This window comes from Balaenoptera acutorostrata, chromosome 9, assembly GCF_949987535.1.
Source record: "Balaenoptera acutorostrata chromosome 9, mBalAcu1.1, whole genome shotgun sequence".
In the NCBI taxonomy this organism is placed as follows: Eukaryota; Metazoa; Chordata; class Mammalia; order Artiodactyla; family Balaenopteridae; genus Balaenoptera; species Balaenoptera acutorostrata.
Genome location: NC_080072.1, coordinates 32,200,718 through 32,224,806, shown reverse-complemented (window position 1 = coordinate 32,224,806; position 24,089 = coordinate 32,200,718). Strand labels below are relative to the sequence as shown.

Genomic DNA, 24,089 nt, shown 5'->3' with positions numbered 1-24,089 from the left:
TGGTTTGTAAGCAAATTATTTTCTACATTTGTTTTCCTTTCTGTTTTTTCAAGTAAACATTTTTATGAGTAATAAATCATGAGGAATCAGAAAACAAAGAAAGGCATTTGACTTTATCTCATGTGGCATTGTCACCAAAGTGTTTGTGCATGCCATGAGCACAACTTTCATCTTTTCCTCCCCATGGACAGCTTTTGCTGACTCCTGTGAACAAGTTGACCCTAGAGAAAGCTTCTTATCAGGTAAAATAAGAGGAAGAAGGAGAGTTCCTACCATGGCAAACACTTCTCACCCCGACCCCCAGGGATAGGCATATGCTGTTCTAGCACGTGATTCTGATTTTATCTCTATTTGGAATTGAGCAATATAACTTGGCTGTTAAAATACACAATATTTCAAGGCTATTTCTAAGCAATGTCCAGGCAGAGAAGCCCTAAGGACATATGCATCAAGAGCCATCACAAGCTAAACAACATTCTCCTGACAAATGTGTTATAGTGAATACCTGTCATGGGTCTTCCACGGTTGTAGGCAGAAAGCATAGAGTAGACTGGCTTGGGATCAGGGAAGAAGAGCTGGTAACTTGGGCATTTCTAATATGACTGAAATTTAATCAATTCCATGATAGAACAAAGGTCAGCTTCAATGAACTAGTCCCTTCTCTGAGGTTCTCACTGTATGTTAAAAACAGTGCAATCCCATCTGGTTTCTTCTTTTTCTTAATTCACAGAATGTCAGTACTGGGGCTCAGAGTTCCAGCTACCTACTCTGGATTTTGAAGCTGTTTTAAAAGATGATGAGCATGCATACAGGTGGCTCTCCAGGCTCAAGAAAGTCGGCATAGTGCGACTCACAGGAGCATCTGACAAACGAGGAGAAGTTTTAAAACTTGGGAAAAGGATTGGTTTCCTTTATCTCACATTTTATGGGTGAGTCACCAAATAGTTGGTATTCTGCCATCATATATAGGGTTTGATATACTTCCCAGACAGGGGACTCTTTTGATTGATGATATAGAAATTTCCACAATGTCTTGACAGGAAGTCAGATGAGAATCTAAAAGTGGGATTTCTCTGAGAATGACTGGAATGACGTCAGACGCCAAAGACAGGATAGTTAAAGGTCGAGGATTAGTTTGCTAGGGCTGCACAACAGAATACCATAGACTGGGTGGCTTGAACAACAAAAGTTTATTTCCTCACAATTCTAAAGGCCAGAAGTCCAAGATCAAGGTGCTGGCAGGTTTGGTTCTTGGTGAGCGCTCTCTTCCTCACTTGCAGTTGGCCAATTTCTCACTGTATCTTCACATGGCCTTTCCTCAGGGTACCTGCACTCCTGGTATCTCTTCCTCTTCTTATAAGGACACCAGTCCTATTGGATTAGGGCCCCGCCCTTAAGATTTCATTTAATCGGGAATTCCCTGGCAGTCCAGTGGTTAGGACTCCACGCTCTCACTGGAGAGGGCCCGGGTTCAATCCCTGGTCAAAAAAGAAAAAAACCAAAGATTTCATTTAACCCTAATCACCTCCTTAAAGGCCCTTTCTCCGAATGTAGTCACACTGAAGGTTAGTGTTTCATCATATGAATTTGAGAAGGACACAGTTCAGTCCATACCAAGTGGGATAGAAGACTGTTTCTCTAAGGCTTTTTTAAAATATTCAGCTTTACAACTGTGAACGTTTATTAAAGTTTTACCTCCCAAGAGTTGGCACAAAATTAGGTTGGGCCCTGGGGAAATGAAACCAGCCACCAGATGTTTTAAGTAAAGCTAACATGCAGAAAATTAAGTATACGCACTTTAGCAAGTAACAGGAAATACAATTGATTTTAACTTTGGAACAAGAGGCTGTTTGCATAAGAATTGCCTGAGAGGTAACATTAATTATGGATAAGAAAACACTAGCAACAGGAAACACTACCTGGAAGTGGGGGTATGACTGTATTTCTAATCTTTAGGGTGAGCCTGTCATTTGCGATGGAGACACTTATTCTTGGGCTCAGAGTAGAGGGCACTAAAAGTGAAAAGGACCTGCAAAATGCAAAGTTTGCAAACTGGTAGCACGCAGGCAGTATTCAGATGTGTTTTGTTTGGCTCACATGATGTTGAAAAAAAATGGAATCAACACTTAAAAACTGGGAGATTTTACATTAAATATGGAGCTGACTTTTCTTGAAAAATCAAATGTAGCAACAACTGAGCTTAAACCCTGCTTGCCAGCAACCTGCTGGAGGTAAGAAAAGGCTGAGCCCTGAAGAGAGCATACTCTCACTCTCCAATTTCACGAATTCTGCCCCCAACTCCCACCTCAGACCTGCAAGAGCCCTGCTAGCCTTTGACTTTGCCCCTAGGTTTGCTAATCTAGAGCAAGACCTCGTCTGTAGGTAAACAGAAGGTCAAAAATATTCAGTCACTTGCCTCCAATGATTTGAGTATGTTTATTAATGGCAGAAGACTCTACCATGTTTAGGCTTGGATGACCCAGTCCCCACTTCCATCCCAAGAACAAACTTTTACCATTAGCGAGTTTGTGTCATACAAAATTTTTATCTCCCCTACATCTGTAAGAATTTAAGCTGCCTTACAGATTACAGCAGCAACAACAGACAAAGGAAAGAGGAAGAGTCTTGAAATTATTAAGAGCCCCAACTGTATTATTTGCTCTCTATTTATTTTTCACAACTTTCTGGAATAGATATTATCCCTGAGTTCACTAATGAGGAAGCTGAAGCCCAGAGAATTAAAGTATAAACCCAAGTTTCCACAGATAGTAAACAAGGAACCAGAGTTGGAATCTGTGTCTGTCCCATCCCTGGGCTTTCTAATCTACCTCACTATCAATCATAGTATGAAGGAAGAAGACGGAAAAGATGCTTTAGGGCGCTGGAGGTAAACAGAGCACTTCAAATATCTTCTAAGTTGTTTTACTTCATTTTTATTTGCTGACAACAGACTTTTTGAATTGATGCCAACACATTTCACAGTTTCATTACAGTGGCCAAATTTGGGGCTCTTTGTTATGGTTCCCTAACTTCCACCCCTATCCATCACATTAAGGGTCAGATTCTTAGTCCTGATTTATGACTTGTGTTTTATTTTGTTTTGTTGTTACAAATCCTTAAAAAGGCTTAATAATTTGGCCACTGATCTAATATTGTGAAATTTATTGGAATGAATACTAAAGGTTTGTTGTCAAAACAAATCAGATTTCCTACTACTCTTCCATTCCCGTTGTCCAAGATCTTTGCATCTGACCACATAGTTTACCTACACAATTTCACCTTCAGCAGTTGATCACATTTCTTCCCTAAATCTCTCAAACTATACCACACTCCAGAAAATGCCTTTCTTTCCACCTTACTGCTTCTTCCACCAATGATTACCAAGATCTCTTTTTTTAATTTTTATTTATTTATTTTTCGGTAATTTCTAATTCCCTACCTCAAGAACTTAACGAAGAGAACAGTTTTGTTGTTGTTGCTGTTGTTGTTGTAGCTCTGATTTTGTTTGTTTGCTTACTTGTTTCAGGGGGTTTTGTCAACAGAATGAGAAAAGTGAATATTTTCCCCGAAGTTATTTGCCGTTTCTATACTGAAGTTAGGGTAACATGAGATTTTTAAATAAGGGAGATATTTAGGACAATGTTTCTCAACCTAGGCTGCACAGTAGAATAACCAATTTAAAAAATACTGACATCTGGGTCCCATCTCCAGAAATTTTTTTTTTAACAGGACTTGGATTTGGCCTGGGTATCAGGAATTTTAGAAACTCTTCAGGTGATACTCATTTGCAGCAAAGGTCATAAGCCTCTGGTTGAGAGGAAGGGTAGTTCAAGAGAAGGCAGGTCACAGGTGGTGTGGAGCTTGGGTTCTTTACATCCTCTGAACTCTCACAATTATGTAGACTAAATGGCACTTGTCATGTTCTTCTTTGTACTGTGGTAATGCCTGGACATGATTTAGAACAGAATCAGTAGCTGCCTTAGACAGGGTCTCTCCCTTTCATAACTTTGTTTCTCCACTGGCCTTACTCTTGTTTGAAAAATAACTGGTTGGTGAGTGAGTAAACGGAAAGAATAAATGAAGGCAATAAATAATGAAGGCAATAATAATAATGCCAGAAATAGGAGAGGGACAGAGAAAGGAAAGTGGGAAATGTTAAAGGTAAACTTTGCTTTCCGGGTAGATTTTTCAAGGAGCCTGGTTTCCGCTCTTGCTTAGTTGCCAAAAACAATAATAGCTTGGTGCTACTTCACACGTGCTTGCCTTGGGGAAACTAACCTAGTACTTTTCCATTCGAATAGGGTTACTAGTTTAGAGAATTTGAACTGCGTGTGTCTAAAGTGAGAATTATAATGTCTATTTTGGGGTTTTGGCTGCCATCTACATTGTTAGATTGTTGGTTGGATGAACAAAAACAGTAGATTCCAGAACTTTCTGTAGTTTTAGCATATGGTAGGCGAGGAATAAATGTATAATGAATAAATTCACACCTAGTTTTTAATAGACTATAAAGCAGCTGACGAATGCAATAGTTATTAGAGCATTTCATATTATAAAATTATGTTCACCTACTAAATCAAAATGGCAATAGCTTTGAGGATAAATGTTTACATCATTTTCCATAGCTGTATTTTCTCAGATACTTGCCATTTTTGACAGTGCATCATCTAGGCAATATTTGTTCATGCAGCCCTGTGAAATGCTCAGTAACCTTACTGCCTTAAGGATGAAAGCTTTCCTGGGAGAAAAGAATAAGAGTTGGTAAAGAAACCCCCATTGTCAATTTTGTCAAATACATATACATGTGGATCAGTATGTAAAAAGATGACCTTTTCAGGAGGATTTAAACCTTTGACTTGGAACAATGTAGTTTTTGCAGAGTGAGGCCAAAAGCCTCATCCCATGTCCCTGACCACACCCCACCCCCACAAAAGGAATAAAAACAGCTTTCTGGATCATTTCTTTATTGAACAAAATATCTGAATTTTATGACATAATTTAACCCAATGGGAAATAGTCATTGTAAACTACACTCCACTGCCATCTTCAATGACTGAATGCAAGTTAGAATAATGCATTCGACAATGCATCCCACAGAGTAAGTCTTAAAGAAAGTACAATCACTGTCAATGAAAGAGAATATCCTGGTCGGTGGTATTGTCGTCTTGCTCATCCATGCAACAACCATTCCTTGAATACTTTACCACGTGCAAGGCACCATGCCAGGCATTTTGTTCTGAACTAGTTCTGGGTTTCTGCTTTATGGAAAACTATCTTTGGTGATTGCTGTGTATGGGTGATTATAAAGAGTTGAGTTGACTTCATCTAGATAATCTGGAACAATAAATATTCCATAAAACCAAGGAACAAACTGTAAAGTACCCCCTGGACTTCTGGCATTACAAATGAGGGAACAAGATAGTCAATACATGCCAACAGTAATTAAAAGGTAACACATAGTGGAAGGGTGATACTCTCCCAGCCTGGTGAAAGCATGGTGAAGATGGGGCGATATTCAACTATCAATATGGCAACTAGAGAGAATGAAGCCAGACTCCTCAAACTTACACAGGCTACCACTGTATAAATAGGTGTGACATTACTACATACATATTTAATTATGACTATATAATTCTATACAGCTCCTCCTCCCCATCTCAAGCTAGCCCAACTTAGATGCAAACCATTTTATCCACCAAAGAGGGTTGGTAGGGAACGACTACAGCCATAGTTCCTTTCTCACTTTGCTCAGATTGCTTTCCTCCCTTCCTACTTAACACCTTCTTTCTTGCATGCATCTCCCTCGCTTTTGCATCTCCTGACCTTTATCCTGTCTACAAACAACCTGTTCCAAGTCCTCCTCTGATTTTGGCTGCTTTTTGGCCTTTTGTGCCCTAGTTGCTTGACCTATTAATATTTCTCCTCCTGTGTTTCAATCACCATCCCTGCTACATCCTCCCTTGATCTGGTAGCCTCTGAAGTTTTAAGGTAGAGAACCCCTCTCCCAGCCTCAGCTCTGTGAGATCACTACCAGCGCCACATCCCCATGCCCAGGCATTACAAGAAAACAAAATAAGTACTTTACTACTCATCCTAGGAGCTAGTTTTGCATTCTGAACCGCCCATCCAGAAAGAGAGGTGGAAATTCCCTTCTCTCCCATATATTCCTAATATCTAGTTAGGCAATTTCTGTTTCCTGTGGAAGATTCCACTTTTAGGGATAATGCATGCAGTGTGAAAGAAAATAAACTACTGTGTTGTAAGATATCACTACTGTTAGTTTGCTGGGTTGTAGTAATATTTGCTAGTCATCATATTTTGAGACTGTAATTATAAGACAATGAGAAGTTCACATGCTCTTCCCTAAAAAGGCAAAAGCATAACCTGAGAATTTCTTCTCTAATTAGTTGGACAACTAAATTAACTGGTGAGGTTAGGGTATTACTATTTATATATACTTGTGTGTGTGTGTGTGTGTGTTGTGTGTGCGTGTGTGTGTGTGTGACACAGAGATGGGGTGGGGGAGGAGGGTTCAACATCGTATTTTTTAGTGTTTACCACTAATATTGTATATTAACTAGTTATCTTGCTTGTGACTACTAGCCAGGATAACCTTTGAAAATAAGGCATGTGTATCTCATTGCCATTGCCACCGTCATATTGAGCTCTTTGCAGGCAGAAACAGTGGACTGCTCAGTACTAGCTTGGTGTCTCACGCACACTTATCTCTCAGGAAACGTTAATGAAAGGGAATGTATGCTACGATATTGAGAAATTCCATTTGATCAAGACATCAAAAATTCTTTCTTAGCATTGTCGATATTTATCAGTCCTTAGAAAATTAACCTCATGAACAACTCATCAGAAAGTCAAGAGGAAGAAAAATACAAATTTCAACCATAGCTAGCAAAACTCCTCTTTTCCAGATCAGAGCCCAGAAGTTCAGTTCTTTCTTCTTCTTTCTTCTTTCTAAGAATATTTTATTTTCTAGCACAAGCAAGATGCAGTAACACATGTAACAAGGATTAGACTAAGAAGAATAATCAGATGAAAATTAAAAAATATATTTTTCTGAAACACTAACATCAGGAATAAAATAAAGATGATGAGAGATAATGAGGAATAGGGGTAAAAGCAAAGAAATTTATGAATCTTGGTGGTAGTCAAATTTTATCTTGTGGAGACAGCATGAAAGCTATGTAAATGCTGAATAAAACTTATAAGGCCACAAATTGTTGTGGAAAATAAATAAATACTTTGAAACCCTTCCTTCCGAAAAGTTTAGGAAAGAATTGAGGACCCAATGCCCCAGAACATCTGTATTGCCTTACTGCCCAGAGAGCTGCCCAGAGGACCAGTAGGGAAGCAGAGCTTAATCATGGCTTCACCATCAGCTATTTGTAGGTGAGAAGTTGGTCTAAACTTTTCTTTAGTTTCCCAGAGTTCTATGATTCTCCTCTACTGAGGCCTTGTTTCTCTTTCTAAAGGAGTGTTTTAATACCTATCATGCCCTTTGAGGCCTTTGGATGAAAATTTGCTGGAAAAATCTAAAAATGCTACTATTACTGCTGAGTTTTGCATTTGCATGAGTACCTTGCATGCAGGCTTCATGAGATGAATAAAATAATGTCAAACAGCAAATGTTTCTATTGGGCTGTTTGTCAAATGCACCAGCCAAGCCAGTTAAGAATTAACATTATTGAAATAGCCTCTGGGGAGAACAAACATATCTCCTTTCCAGCATTCACTGGATTTCTGCTAGCATTTCTGTAAGCCAGCCCAGCAGCACTTCACACATTAACTTGTATTAGAGATTGAGGACGTATGAGTGAAAAATATGATTATTCTTTGGCATCTGGCTCCTTAGAAATTGCTCTTACCATTAGTACTCCCTCCAAATCTGACTTTGAAACAGCTACTTGCTTGATATACATGTTACCAGAAAACGTTTGTGAAGTGTGGGGACTGAAGAGGGGAAGAAAAAACAAGTTTACCCATTTTGCTGAAGTTTCTAGCCAAGAAATTGCTTGAGAAAACCACACAGCCCTTCTTGAATAAAAATGGCTATAAAATAAAAACTAACCTAGAAGCTATTCAGACTTGGGAAGAAAACAAAGAAAACTTGTCTGAGTTCTGAATTGAGTTGTAATTTCATCCTACTTCGTGAAAAATCTACACTGAGATTTCTTAATGAGGTGTTTTAGATTTAGTACTGATCACAGTATTTGAGGATTGGGTTGGGGGGAGCTTTAAAATGTGTATTCTTCTGAGTATTAGGGTTTCCCAAGCAGAGTAACAAGCTGTGTTCTTTCGGCCATTGTGAATCCCAGTTTATGTTATCAGCCAAGAGCCAGTCCCCGGAGTTCCCTTTGTAATATTAGGTTTCACGGTAAAGTAGCTGCCAACAAAACCACTTGAGTATGAGGTCATCTCATGAATGAAAGGAAAAATAATTTCTGTATCTGATGCTCCTCTAGAAATCACTTGAGGAAATTTATAGGCTACCCTACTAAGGCAGTTGCTTTTCCACAAGCCCTCCAATCCCCATTACCTCCTTGGTTATACTCTGTGCAACCAAGACAGGCAGCTGCTGTTATTGGGATGGGAGAAAATAATTTTCTGTTAAGCACTTTTTATGTGCTAAGTATTGAGCTCCATGCTTTACCATCATGATCTTGAATCTTGACAATTCTGATAAGAATCATTATCCCCATTTTAAAAGTAAGGAAACTGAGGCAGAAGAATCAGCTACAAACTCAGGTTTACTTGACTCAACAGTCTGTAATCTTTCCTTTACAGCACGCCACTATGGTGGTTTGTTGATATTAACATTTTCCCATAGTCCCTAATGCCATAATAATTGTTGACTATCAAATGTGGCTTCGACTTATACTGCTAGCCCAGATGCAAGGGAATAATTTGACAGGATTATGTGGAAAGTTCTCAAACTAAACCATAATGACAGTACCAGACTATTCATTCCCTTCCCCTCTATTAAATTCAAATTAGAGCCAACTGTTTATGCAAAGGGAAAATGACAGTTGACAAACAAATAACTTGTCACAAGAGAAGATAAAGTTTATATTTTTTTCTTTTTTTTAATATTTAAATTTTATTTTATTTATTTTTTTATACAGCAGGTTCTTATTAGTCATCAATTTTATACACTTCAGTGTATACATGTCAATCCCAATCGCCCACTATGTCACACCACCACAACCACCACCCCGCCACTTTCCCCCCTTGGTGTCCATACGTTTGTTCTCTACACCTGTGTCTCAATTTCTGCCCTGCAAACCAGTTCATCTGTACCATTTTCCTAGGTTCCACATATAGGCATTAATATACGATATTTGTTTTTCTCTTTCTGACTTGCTTCACTCTGTATGACAGTCTCTAGATCCATCCATGTCTCTACAAATGACCCAATTTCATTCCTTTTTATGGCTGACTTATATTCCATTGTATATATGTACCACATCTTCTTTATCCATTCATCTGTCAATGGGCATTTAGGTTGCTTCCATGACCTGGCTATTGTAAATAGTGCTGCAATGAACATTGGGGTGCATGTGTCCTTTTGAATTATGGTTTTCTCTGGGTATATGCCCAGTAGTGGGATTGCTGGATCATATGGTAATTCTATTTTTAGTTTTTTAAGGAACCTCCATACTATTCTCCATAGTGGCTGTATCAATTTACATTCCCACCAACAGTGCAAGAGGGTTCCCTCTTCTCCACACCCTCTCCAGCATTTGTTGTTTGTAGATTTTCTGACAATGCCCATTCTAATAGGAGTGAGGTGATACCTCATTGTAGTTTTGATATGCATTTCTCTAATAATTAGTGATGTTGAGCAGCTTTTCATGTGCTTCTTGGCCATCTGTATGTCTTCTTTGGAGAAATGTCTATGTAGGTCTTCTGCCCATTTTTGGATTGGGTCGTTTGTTTTTTTAATATTGAGCTGCATGACCTGTGTATATATTTTGGAGATTAATCCTTGGTCCGTTGATTTGTTTGAAAATATTTTCTCCCATTCTGAGGGTTGTCTTTTCGTCTTGTTTATGGTTTCCTTTGCTGTGCAAAAACTTTGAAGTTTCATTAGGTCCCATTTGTTTATTTTTGTTTTTATTTCCATTACTCTAGGAGGTGGATCAAAAAAGATCTTGCTGTGATTTATGTCAAAGAGTGTTCTTCCTATATTTTCCTCTAAGAGTTTTATAGTGTCTGGTCTTACATGTAGGTCTCTAATCCATTTTGAGTTTATTTTTGTGTTTGGTGTTAGGGAGTGTTCTAATTTCATTCTTTTACATGTAGCTGTCCATTTTTCCCAGCACCACCTATTGAAGAGACTGTCTTTTCCCCATTGTATATCCTTGCCTCCTTTGTCATAGATTAGTTGACCATAGGTGCGTGGGTTTAACTCTGAGCTTTCTATCTTGTTCCATTGATCTATGTTTCCATTTTTGTGCCACTACCATATTGTCTTGAGTACTGTAGCTTTGTAGTATAGTCTGAAGTCAGGGAGTCTGATTCCTCCAGCTCCGTTTTTTTCCCTCAAGACTGCTTTGGCTATTCGGGTCTTTTGTGTCCCCATACAAATTTTAAGATTTTTTGTTCTAGTTCCATAAAAAATTCCATTCATAATTTGATAAGGATTGCATTGAATCTATAGATTGCTTTGGGTGGTATAGTCATTTTCACAATATTGATTCTTCCAATCCAAGAACATGGTATATCTCTCCATCTGTTGGTATCATCTTTAATTTCTTTCATCAGTGTCTTACAGTTTTCTTCGTACAGGTCTTTTGTCTCCCTAGGTAGATTTATTCCCGGATATTTTATTCTTTTTGTTGCAATGGTAAGTGGGAGTGTTTCCTTAATTTCTCTTTCAGATTTTTCATCATTAGTGTATAGGAATGCAAGAGATTTCTGTGCATTAATTTTGTATCCTGCAACTTTACCAAATTCATTGATTAGCTCTAGTAGTTTTCTGGTGGCGTCTTTAGGATTCTCTATGTATAGTGTCATGTCATCTGCAAACAGTGACAGTTTTACTTTTTCTTTTCCAATTTGGATTCCTTTTATTTCTTTTTCTTCTCTGATTGCTGTGGTTAGGAGTTCCAAAACTATGTTGAATAATAGTGGCAAGAGTGGACATCCTTGTCTTGTTCCTGATCTTAGAGGAAATGATTTCAGTTTTTCACCATTGAGAATGATGTTTGCTGTGGGTTTGTCATATATGGCCTTTATTATCTTGAGGTAGGTTCCCTCTATGCCCACTTTCTGGATTGTTTTTACCATAAATGGGTGTTGAATTTTGTCAAAAGCTTTTTCTGCATCTACTGGGATGATCGTATGGTTTTTATTCTTCAGTTTGTTAATATGGTGTATCACATTGATTGATTTGCATATATTGAAGAATCCTTGCATCCCTGGGATAAATCCCAATTCGTCATGGTGTATGATCTTTTTAATGTGTTGTTGGATTCTGTTTGCTAGTATTTTCTTGAGGATTTTTGCATCTATATTCATCAGTGATATTGGTCTGTAATTTTCTTTTTTTGTAATATCTTTGTCTGGTTCTGGTATCAGGGTGATGGTGGCCTCTTAGAATGAGTTTGGGAGTTTTCCTTCCTCCACAATTTTTTGGAAGAGTTTGAGAAGGATGGGTGTTAGCTCTTCTCTAAATGTTTGATAGAATTCACCTGTGAAGCCATCTGGTCCTGGACTTTTGTTTGTTGGAAAATGTTTAATCACAGTTTCAATTTCATTACTTGTGATTGGTCTGTTCATATTTTCTATTTCTTCCTACTTCAGTCTTGGAAGGTTATACCTTTCTAAGAATTTGTCCATTTCCTCCAGGTTGTCCATTTCATTGGCATAGAGTTTCTTTTAGTAGTCTCTTAGGATGCTTTGTATTTCTGCGGTGTCTGTTGTAACTTCTCCTTTTTCATTTCTAATTGTATTGATTTGAGTCCTCTCCCTCTTTTTCTTGATGAGTCTGGCTAATGGTTTATCAATTTTGTTTATCTTCTCAAAGAACCAGCTTTTAGTTTTATTGATCTTTGCTATTGTTTTCTTTGTTTCTATTTCATTTATTTCTGCTCTGATCTTTATGATTTCTTTCCTTCTACTAACTTTGGGTTTTGGTTGTTCTTCTTCCTCTAGTTCCTTTAGGTGTAAGGTTAGATTGTTTACTTGAGATTTTTCTTGTTTCTTGAGGTAACCTTGTATAGCTATAAACTTCCCTCTTAGAACTGCTTTTGCTTCATCCCATAGGTTTTGGATCATCGTGTTTTCATTGTCATTTGTCTCTAGGTATTTTTTTATTTCCTCTTTGATTTCTTCAGTGATCTCTTGGTTATTTAGTAACGTATTGTTTAGCCTCCCTGTGTTTGTGTTTTTTACGTTTTTTTCCCTGTAATTCATTTCTAATCTCATAGTGTTGTGGTCAGAAAACATGCTGATATGATTTCAATTTTCTTAAATTTACTGAGGCTTGACTTGTGACCCAAGATGTGGTCTATCCTGGAGAATAATCTGTGCGCACTTGAGAAGAAAGTGTAATCTGCTGTTTTTGGATGGAATGTCCTATAGATATCAATTAAATCTATCTGGTCTATTGTGTCATTTAAAGCTTCTGTTTCCTTATTTATTTTCATTTTGGATGATCTGTCCATTGGTGTAAGTGAGGTGTTAAAGTCCCCCACTATTATTGTGTTACTGTTGATTTCCTCTTTTATAGCTGTTAGCAGTTGCCTTATGTATTGAGGTGCTCCTATGTTGGGTGCATATATATTTATAATTGTTATATCTTCTTCTTGTATTGAACCCCCTTGATCATTATGTAGTGTCCTTCCTTGTCTGTTCTAACATTCTTTATTTTAAAGTCTATTTTATCTGATATGAGTATGGCTACTCCAGCTTTCTTTTGATTTCCATTTAAATGGAATATCTTTTTCCATCCCCTCACTTTCAGACTGAATGTGTTCCTAGGTCTGAAGTGGGTCTGTTGTAGACAGCATATATATGGGTCTTGTTTTTGTATCCATTCAGCAAGCCTGTGTCTTTTGGTTGGAGCATTTAATCCATTCACGTTTGGGGTAATTATTGATATGTATGTTCCTATTACCATTTTCTTAATTGTTTTGGGCTTGTTTTTGTAGGTCTTTTTCTCCTCTTGTGTTTCCCACTTAGAGAAGTTCCTTTAGCATTTGTTGTAGAGCTGGTTTGGTGGTGCTGAATTCTCTTAGCTTTTGCTTGTCTGTAAAGCTTTTGTTTCTCCATTGAATCTGAATGAGATCCTTGCCGGGTAGAGTAATCTTGGTTGTAGGTTTTTCCCTTTCATCACTTTAATTATATCATGCCAGTCCCTTCTGGCTTGTAGAGTTTCTGCTGAGAAATCAGCTGTTAACCTTATGGGAGTTCCCTTGTATGTTATTTGTCATTTTTCCCTTGCTGCTTTTAATAATTTTTCTTTGTCTTTAATTTTTGCCAATTTGATTACTATGTGTCTTGGTGTGTTTCTCCTTGGGTTTATCCTGTATGGGACTCTCTGCACTTCCTGGACTTGGGTGGCTATTTCCTTTCCCATGTTAGGGAAGTTTTTGACTATAATCTCTTCAAATATTTTCTCTGTTCCTTTTTCTCTCTCTTCTCCTTCTGGGACCTCTATAATGCAAATGTTGCTACATTTAATATTGTCCCAGAAGTCTCTTAGGCTGTCTTCATTTCTTTTCATTCTTTTTTCTTTATTCTGTTCCACAGCAGTTAATTCCACCATTCTGTCTTCCAGGTCACTTATCCGTTCTTCTGCCTCAGTTATTCTGCTATTGATTCCTTCTAGTGTAGTTTTCATTTCAGATTGTATTTTTCATCTCTGTTTGTTTGTTCTTTAATTCTTCTAGGTCTTTCTTCAACATTTCTTGCATCGTCTCGATCTTTGCCTCCATTCTTTTTCTGCGGTCCTGGATCATCTTCACTATCATTATTTTGATTTTTTTTTCTGGAAGGTTGCCTATCTCCACTTCATTTAGTTGTTTTTCTGGGGTTTTATCTTGTTCCTTCATCTGGTACATAGCCCTCTGCCTTTTCATCTTGTCTATCTTTCTGTGAATGTGGTTTTTGTTCCACAGGCTGCAGGATTGTAGTTTTTCTTGCTTCTAAAGTTTATATTTTAATGTTTCACAATAATAATCTAAACTAGCATCCAATTCTTGTTCTGATGAAATAAATTAAGCACAGTTTTCCTTTCACACCCAAAAAAACTATTAAATATGCTTAATGTGGAAATCTCATAGTTTTGGGGGTTTTTTTTTTTTGCAGTGTAATACATTCTAAGTTTTTCCTAATGAAGGCCTTTTGAACTTTGGAGCAAATTGCTGTAACATTTTTCTTTATGTTTTTAGAGGCAGCTGCCATCTTTCTATCATTACCTGTCTTCATTTTTATTGTTGGGAGTATTATTAACCTTTAAAAATAAATTTTCAAAAAGTACTTCTCATGGTAGAATATAGATACAGAAAAATCACATAAAACAAATGTATAGCTTAATGAATTACTAAGGCAAACACCCTTAAATACCATCCAGGTCAAGAAATGGAACATTGCCAGCCACTCTACAACCCATCCACAAATCCTAATCAATCACAAACCTCTCTTTTCTCCCCACATGTAATAGCACCCCTGAATTTTAAGGTATTCACTATCATACTCACTTACATTTTTTTCTAGTTTAAAGTATTAGCACCCAAGTGTGACTTCCTTAGCACTACAGTTTGGTTTCCCAACTTTTTAGTTTTCTGATATCTTTTTTCCTTACATACAATCAGTTATATTTGTAAACATAAATTTATTAATCAGCACCAGTGCTATGTCAATGTATTTCTATTCACTTCGGTTGCCTGAAACCCATTCTCTTGTAAATTCCTCAGGAAGAACTCATGGGAACACTACTCCATGAATTCTTGCATATTGAAAGCAACTTAAGAGCTTTATACTTGAAAATAACTTGGCTAAATATCAAATTCTTGGCTCACAGCATCTCTAAGATGTCAGTATGGTTTTATTGGTAATCTAATTTTCTTTTCCTTATAAATAATTTGATATTTTTACCTAGATTCTCAAAAGATTTTATTTTCTTTGAAGACCAGTAATTTTATAGACTATTTCTTCATGTTGGTTGCTCTGGGGTAACTTTTTCAGGGAGTATATGGGTTGATCTTTCAGTGTGCAGTTTCGAATCTCATTTTTTAAATTTCAAGAATTTTTTTGAGTTGTAGATTTTAGTATTTGTTCTGTTCTTTACTTTGAGTTTCTTCTCTTGAGGACACCTATTATGTATATATTAAATCATCTTTGCCTATCCTCTTAATTTGTTACTTTCTCTCAAATCCTTCTTACCTTTTTAAAAAAAATTTTTTAATTGAAGTATAATTGATTTAGAATGTTGTGTTAGTTTCTGCTATACAGCAAAGTGACTCAGTAATACACATATATACATCTTTATATTCTTTTCCATTATGGGTTATCCCAGGATATTGAATATAGTTCCCTGTCCTATACAGTAGGACCTCATTGTTAATCCATTCTATATGTAATAGTTTGCATCTCCTTACCCCAAACTTCCAATCCATCCTTCCTCCAACCCCCTCCCCCTTGGCAGCCACAAGTCTGTTCTCGTGATCATGGTATCTTCCCTGCCAGGTAAGTATACAAGTCTGTTCTCTATGTCTGTGAGTCTGTTTCTGTTTCATATATAAGTTCATTTCTGCCATATTTCAGAATCCACATATAAGTGATATCATATGGTATTTGTCTTTCTCTTTCTGACTTACTTCACTTAGTATGATAATCTCTAGTTGCATACATGTTGCTACAAATGGCATTATTTTGTTCTTTTTTTTAAAGGATTTTCTTATTTATTTATTTATTTATTTATTTATTTTTGGCTGTGTTGGGTCTTCGGTTCGTGCGAGGGCTTTCTCCAGTTGCGGCAAGCGGGGGCCACTCTTCATCGTGGTGCGGGGACCGCTCTTCATCGCGGTGCGCAGGCCTTTCTCTATCGCGGCCCCTCCCGTCACGGGGCACAGGCTCCAGACGTGCAGGCTCAGCAATTGTGGCTCACGGGCCCAGCTGCTCCGTGGCATGTGGGATCTTCCCAGACCAGGGCTCGAACCCGTGTCCCCTGCATTAGCAGGCAGATTCTCAACCACTGCGCCACCAGGGAAGCCCCTATTTTGTTCTTTTTTATGGCTGAGTAGTATTCCATTGTATATATGTACCACATCTTCTTTATCCATTCATCTGTCAGTGGACATTAAGGTTGTTTCCATGTCTTGGCTATTGTGAACAGTGCCAACGTGAACATAGGGGGGCATATATCTTTTGGAATTATAGTTTGGTCCAGATATATGCCCAGGAGTGGGATTGCTGGATCATATGGTTATTCTAATTTTAGTTTTCTAAGAAACCTCCATACTGTTTTCCATAGTGGCTGCACCAGTGTACATTCCCACCAACAGTGTAGGAGGGTTCCCTTTTCTCCACACCCTCTCCAGCATTTGTTGTTTGTAGATTTTCTGATGATGCCCATTCTGACTGGTGTGAGGTGATACCTCATTGTAGTTTTTGATTTGCATTTCTCTAATAATTAGTGGTGTTCAGCAGCTTTTCATGTGCCTCTTGGCCATCTGTACGTCTTCTTTGGAGAAATGTTTATTTAGGCCTCTGTCCATTTTCTGATTGGGTTGTTTGCTTTTTTGTTGGTGAATTGTATGAGCTATTTGTATATTTTGGAAATTAAGCCCTTGTTGGTCACATGATTTGCAAATATTATTTCCCATTCCATAGGTTGTCTTTTTGTTTCATTTATGGTTTCCTTTGCTGTGCAAAAGCTTGTAATTTTGATTAGGTCCCATTTGTTTATTTTTGTTTTTATTTCTATTGCCTTGGAAGACTGACCTAAGAAAACATTGATATGATTTATATCAGAGAATACTTTGCCTATGATCTCTTCTAGGTGTTTTATGGTGTCATATCTTATGCCATTTTGAGTTTATTTTTGTGTATGGTGTGAGGGTGTATTGTAACTTCGTTGATTTACATGCTCCTGTCCAACTTTCCCAGCACCACTTGCCGAAGAGACTGTCTTTCTCCCATTTTATATTCTTCCCTCCTTTGTTGAAGATTAATTGACCGTAGGAGTGTGGGTTTATTTCGGGGCTCTCTGTTCTGTTCCATTGATCCATATGTATGTTTCTGTGCCATTACCACATTGTTTTGATTACTGTAGCTTTGTAGTATTGTCTGAGTGTGGGAGGGTTTTGCCTCCTGCTTTGTTATTTTTCCTTAGGATTGCTTTGGCAATTCTGGGTCTTTTATAGTTCCATATAAATTTTAGGATAATTTATTCTAGTTCTGTGAAAAATGTCATGGGTAATTTGAGAGGGATCTCTCTTTCTTTTTTTTAACATCATTATTGGAATATAATTGCTTTAAAATGGTGTGTTAGTTTCTGCTGTATAACGAAGTGAATCAGCTATACGTATACATATACCCCCATATCCCCTCCCACTTGCTTCTCCCTCCCACCCTCCCTATCCCACCCCTCTAGGTGGTCACAAAGCACCAAGCTAATCTCCCTCTGCTATGCTGCTTCTCCCCATTAACTATCTATTTCACATTTGGTAGTGTATATATGTCCATGTCACTCTCACTTTGTCCTAGCTTACCCTTCCCCCTCCCCGTGTCCTCAAGGCCATTCTGTACGTCTGCATCTTTAGTCCTGTCCTGCCCCTAGGTTCTTCAGAACCTTTTTTTTTTTTTAGATTCCATATATACGTGTTAGCATACAGTATTTATTTTTCTCTTTCTGACTTACTTCACTCTGTATGACAGACTCTAGGTCTATCCACCTCACTACAAATAACTCAGCTTTGTTTCGATTTATGGCTGAGTAATATTCCATTTTATATAAGTGCCACATCTTCTTTATCCATTCATCTGTCGATGGACACGAAGGTTGTTTCCATGTCCTGGCTACTGTAAATAGTGCTGCAATGAACATTGTGGTACATGACTCTTTTTGAATTATGATTTTCTCAGGGTATATGCCCAGTAATGGGATTGCTGGGTCGTATGGTATTTCTATTTTTAGTTTTTTTAAGGAACATCCATACTGTTCTGCATAGTGGCTGTATCAGTTTACATTCCCACCAACAGTGCATCAGGGTTCCCTTTTCTCCACACCGTCTCCGGCATTTATTGTTTGTAGACATTTTGAGGATGGCTATTCTGACTGGTGTGAAGTGATACCTCATTGTAGTTTTAATTTGCATTTCTCTAATGATTAGTGGTGTTGAGCATCCTTTCATGTGTTTGTTGGCAATCTGTATATCTTCTTGAGAGAAATGTTTATTTAGGTCTTCTGCCCATTTTAGGATTGGGTTGTTTGTTTGTTTGATATTGAGCTGCATGAGCTGCTTGTGTATTTTGGAGACTAATCCTTTGTCAGTTCCTTCGTTTGCAAATATTTTCTCCCATTCTAAGGGTTGTCTTTTCATCTTGTTTATGGTTTCCTTTGCTGTGCAAAAGCTTTTAAGTTTCATTAGGTCCCATTTCTTTATTTTTGCTTTTATTTCCATTACTCTAGGAGGTGGGTCAAAAAGGATCTTGTGATTTATGTCATAGAGTGTTCTGCCTATGTTTTCCTCTAAGAGTTTGATAGTGTCTGGCCTTACATTTAGGTCTTTAATAAATTTTGAGTTTATTTTTGTGTATGGTGTTAAAGAGTGTTCTAATTTCATTCTTTTACATGTAGCTGTCCAATTTTTCCTGCACCACTTATTGAAGAGGAAGTCTTTTCTCCATTGTATACTCTTGCCTCCCTTGTCTAAGATAAGGTGACCATATGTGTGTGGGTTTATCTCTGGGCTTTCTATCCTGTTCCATTGATCTATACTTCTGTTTTTGTGCCAGTACTGTACTGTCTTGATTACTGTAGCTTTGTAGTATAGCCTAAAGTCTGGGAGCCTGATTCCTCCAGCTCCATTTTTCTTTCTCAAAGTTGCTTTGGCTATTCAGGGTCTTTTGTGTTTCCATACAAACTGTAACATTTTTTGTGCTAGTTCTGTGAAAAATGTCATTGGTAGTTTGATAGGGATTGCAGTGACTCTGTAGATTGCTTTGAGTAGTATAGTCATTTTCACATTGTTGATTCTTCCAATCCAAGAACATGGTATATCTCTCCATCTGTTTGTGTTGTCTTTGATATCTTTCATCAGTGTCTTATAGTTTTCAGAGTACAGGTCTTTTACCTCCATAGGTAGGTTTATTCCTAGGAATTTTATTCTTTTTGTTGCAATGGTAAATAGGAGTGTTTCCTTAATTTCTCTTTCAGAATTTTCATCATTAGTGTTTAGGAATGCAAGAGAGTTCTGTGCATTAATTTTGTATCCTGCTACTTTATCAAATTCATTGAGTAGCTCTAGTAGTTTTCTGGTAGCATTTTTAGGATTCTCTATGTATAGTATTATGTCATCTGCAAACAGTGACAGTTTTACTTGTTCTTTTCCAATTTGAATTCCTTTTATTTCTTTTCCTTCTCTGATTGCTGTGGCTAAAACTTCCAAACCTATATTGAATAATAATGGTGAGAGTGAGCAGCCTTGTCTTGTTCCTGGTCTTAGTGGAAATGTTTTCAGTTTTTCAACATTAAGAACGATGTTGGCTGTGGGTTTGTCATATATGGTCTTTATTATGTTGAGGAAAGTTCCCCCTATGCCTACTTTCTGGAGGGTTTTTATCATAAATGGGTGTTGAATTTTGTCAAAACCTTTTCTGCATCTATTGAGATGATCATATGTTTTTTATCCTTCAGTTTATTAATATGGTTTATCACATTGATTGCTTTGTGTATATTGAAGAATTCTTGCATTCCTGGGATATACCCCACTTGATCATGCTGTATGATCCTTTTAATGGGCTGTTGGATTCTGTTTGCTAGTATTTTGTTGAGGATTTTAGCATCTATGTTCATCAGTGATATTGGTCTGTAGTTTTCTTTTTTTGTGACATCTTTGTCTGGTTTTGGTATCAGGGTGATGGTGGCCTCGTAGAATGAGTTTTGGAGTGTTCTTCCCTCTGCTATAGTTTGGAAGAGTTTGAGAAGGATAGGTGTTAGCTCTTCTCTAAATGTTTGATAGAATTCGCCTGTGCAGCCTCTGGTCCTGGGCTTTTGTTTGTTGGAAGATTTTTAATCACAGTTTCAATTTCACTGCTTGTGATTCATCTGTTTATATTTTCTATTTCTTCTGGGTTCAGTCTCAGTAGGTTGTGTTTTTCTGAGAATTTGTCCATTTCTTCCAGGCTGTCCATTTTATTGGCATATCATTGCTTTTAGTAATCTCTCATGATTCTTTGTATTTCTGCAGTGTCAGTTGTTATTTCACCTTTATCATACCTAATTCTATTGATTTGAGTCTTCTCCCTTTTATTGTTGATAAGTCTGGTTAATGGTTTATCAATTTCATTTATCTTAAAGAACTAGCTTTTAGTTTTATTGATCTTTAGTATGGTTTCCTTCATTTCTTTTTCATTTATTTCTGATATGATCTTTATGATTTCTTTCCTTTTGCTACTTTGGATTTTTTCTGTTCTTCTTTCTCTAATTGCTTTAGGTGTAAGTTTAGGTTGTTTATTTGAGGTGTTTCTTCTTTCTTGAGGTAAGATTTTTTTGCTTTAAACTTCCCTCTTAGACTGCTTTTGCAGCATCCCATTGGTTTTGTGTCATCGTGTTTTCATTGTCATTTGTTTCTAGGTATTTCTTGATTTCCTCTTTGATTTCTTCAGTGATCTCTTGGTTATTTAGTAGCGTATTGTTTAGCTTCCATGTGTGTAATTTTTCCTGTAATTGATATCTAGTCTTATAGCGTTGTGGTCGGAAAAGACACTTGATATGATTTCAATTTTCTTAAGTTTACCAAGGCTTGATTTGTGACCCAAGATATGATCTATCCTGGAGAATGTTCCATGAGCATTTGAGAGGAAATTGTATTCTGTTGTTTTGGGATGGAATGTCTTATAAATATCAATTAAGTGCATCTTGTTTAATGTGTCATTTAAAGCTTGTGTTTCCTTATTTATTTTCATTTTGAGTGATCTGTCCATTGGTGAAAGTGGGGTGTTAAAGTCCCCTACTTTTATTGTGTTACTGTAGATTTCCCCTTTTATGGCTATTAACATTTGCCTTATGTAGTGAGGTGCTCCTATGTTGGGTGCATAAATATTTACAATTGTTATATCTTCTTCTTGGATTGATCCCTTGATCATTATGTAGTGTCCTTCTTTGTCTCTTGTAATAGTCTTTCTTTTCAGGTAGACTGCCTATTTCCTCTTCATTTGTTTGGTCTGGTGGCTTTTTACCTTGTTCCTTCATCTGCTGTGTGTTTCTCTGTCTTCTCATTTTGCTTAACTTACTGTGTTTGGGGTCTACTTTTTGCAGGTTGCAGGTTCGTAGTTCCCATCGTTTTTGGTGTCTGCCCTCAGTGGGTAAAGTTGGTTCAGTGGGTTGTGTAGGCTTCCTGGTAGAGGGGACTAGTGCCTGTGTTCTGATGGATAAGGCTGGATCTTGTCTTTCTGGTGGGCAGGACCACACCCGGTGGTGTGTTTTGTAGTGTCTGTGAACTTAGTATGATTTTAGGCAGCCTCTCTGCTAATGGGTGGGGTTGTGTTCCTGTCTTGCTAGTTGTTTGGCATGGGGTATCCAGCACTGTAGCTTGCTGGTCGTTGATTGGATCTGGGTCTTAGCATTGAGACAGAGATCTCTGGGAGAGCTCTTGCCAATTGATATTACATGGGGCTGGGAGGTCTCTGGTGGTCCAATGTCCTGGACTCTGCTCTCCCACCTCAGAGGCTCAGGCCTGACACCCGGCTGGAGCACCAAGACCCTCTCAGCCACAGGGCTCAGAACAAAAGGGAGGGAAAAAAAGAAAGAAAAAATAATATATAAAGTTATTAAAATAAAAAAATAAAAAATATATAATTAAAATTTTAAAAATAAAAATGTAATTTTAAAAAAAGAAAAGAGCAACCAAACCAATAAACAAATCCACCAACGATAACAAGCGCTAAAAACTGTACTAAAAGAAATGGACAGACATAACCTTAGGACAAATGGTAAAAGCAAACCTATACAGACAAAATCACACAAAGAAGCATATGGATACACATTCACAAAAAGAGAAAAAGGAAAAATATGTACATATATATATATAAAAAAGGAAGAGAGCAACCAAATCAATAAATAAATCTACCAATGATAATAAGCTCTAAATACTAAACTAAGATATACATAAAACCAGAAACAAATTAGATGCAGAAAGCAAACCCCAAGTCTACAGTTGCTCCCAAAGTCCACTGCCTCAATTTGGGGATGATTCGTTGTCTATTCAGGTATTCTACAGATGCAGGGAACCTCAAGTTTATTGTAGAGATTTAATCCGCTGCTTCTGAGGTTGTATGGAGAAATTTCCCTCTCTCTTCTTTGTTCGCACAGCTCTGGGAGTTCAGCTTTGGATTTGGCCCTGCCTCTGCATGTAGGTCGCCTCTGGCATCTGTTCTTTGCCCAGACAGGAGGTGGTTAAAGGAGCAGCTGATTTGGGGGCTCTGGCTTACTCAGGCCAGGGGGAGGGAGGGGTACAGAATGCAGGACAAGCCTGTGGCAGCAGAGGCCAGCATGATGTTGCAATAGCCTGAGGCACGCTGTGTGTTCTCCTGGGGAAGTTGTCCCTGGAAACTGCACAGTGGCGGGCTGCACAGCCTGCACAGGGTCCCAGGCGGGGAGGTGTGAATAGTGACCTGTGTTTGCACACAGGATTCTTGGTGGCTGCAGCAGCAGCCTTAGCATTTCATGCCCATCTCTGGTGTCCGCACTGATAGCCGCAGCTCACGCCCATCCCTGGAGCTCGTTTAGGCAGTGCTCTGCCTTCTGTGGGCACTCGGGGAAGGAATGCCCTCTCCTCCCACACCCCAAAACAATGGTTTCTTGACTCTTAGGCAGTTCCAGATGTTTTCTTGGACTCCCTCCCAGCTAGCTGTGGCGCACAAGCCCCCTTCAGGCTGTGTTCACACAGCCAACCCCAGTCCTCTCCCTGGGATCTGACCTCTGAAGCCCGAGCCTCAGCTTCCAGCCCCCACCCACCCTGGCGGGTGAGCAGACAAGCTTCTCGGGCTGGTGAGTGCTGGTCGGCACCAATCCTCTGTGCAGGAATCTCTCCGCTTTGCCCTCTGCACCCCTGTTGCTGCACTCTCGTCCATGGTTCTGAAGCTTCCCTCCCACCCACCCCCTGTCTCTGCCAGTGAAGGGGCTTCCTAGTGTGTGGAAACTTTTCCTCCTTCATAACTCCCTCCCAGAGGTGCAGGTCCTGTCCCTATTCTTTTGTCTCTGTTTTTTCTTTTTTTCTTTTGTACCACCCAGGTACGTGGGGAGTTTCTTGCCTTTTGGGAAGTCTGAGGTCTTCTGCCAGCGTTCAGTAGGTGTTCTGTAGGAGCTGTTCTACATGTAGATGTATTTTTGGAGAGGAAGGTGATCACATCTTACTCCGCAGGCCATCTTGAAGGTCCCCTATCTCTTTCTCTCTTTTTTTTGACATTTAAATTTTCCTCCTTTTCATCCTCTAGTCATCCAAAGGCATTATTTGTTATGCTTATTTGATCTTGTATTTCTTCTAATTTAGTCTTCATTTTCTAATGATTTTTAATTTTTTTTTCTTTTCTGAGTATATCATCCCATTTTTGAATTTCTGCTTCTTATGTAAGTTATTCTTTCATATATTGTACCAAAGTCTTCTGGATTCATTAGAAGTAGCTATAAATAGAAAATAGAAGTTAGAAACAGAAAAAATATATTTTTCATCTTTTAGGGGCATATCCTTCTATCATGTATTTTCTGTAGGTGTGCTCTTTCACTATTTTTTTCCTTTTATAAATTAACTATGAGACTAAACCTTAATCACTTGTATGTTGCTTATCTTTATATAAAATGTGTTTTCTTAACTATTAAAGGGAGATGTGATTCAGAAACCTTT

General features: G+C 38.0%; 1 protein-coding gene across 3 annotated transcripts in view; it reads left to right on the top strand.

Annotated features, from left to right (window-relative positions):
• BBOX1 (gamma-butyrobetaine hydroxylase 1) overlaps positions 1–24,089 on the top strand; it is an 81,242-nt gene that overhangs the window by 25,084 nt on the left and 32,069 nt on the right. For all 3 annotated transcript variants that reach the window (XM_028166208.2, XM_007180988.3, XM_007180987.3), the window contains exon 4: positions 731–929. In XM_028166208.2, coding sequence (XP_028022009.2) covers positions 731–929 — 199 coding nt within the window. The remainder of the gene's footprint in view (positions 1–730; positions 930–24,089) is intronic.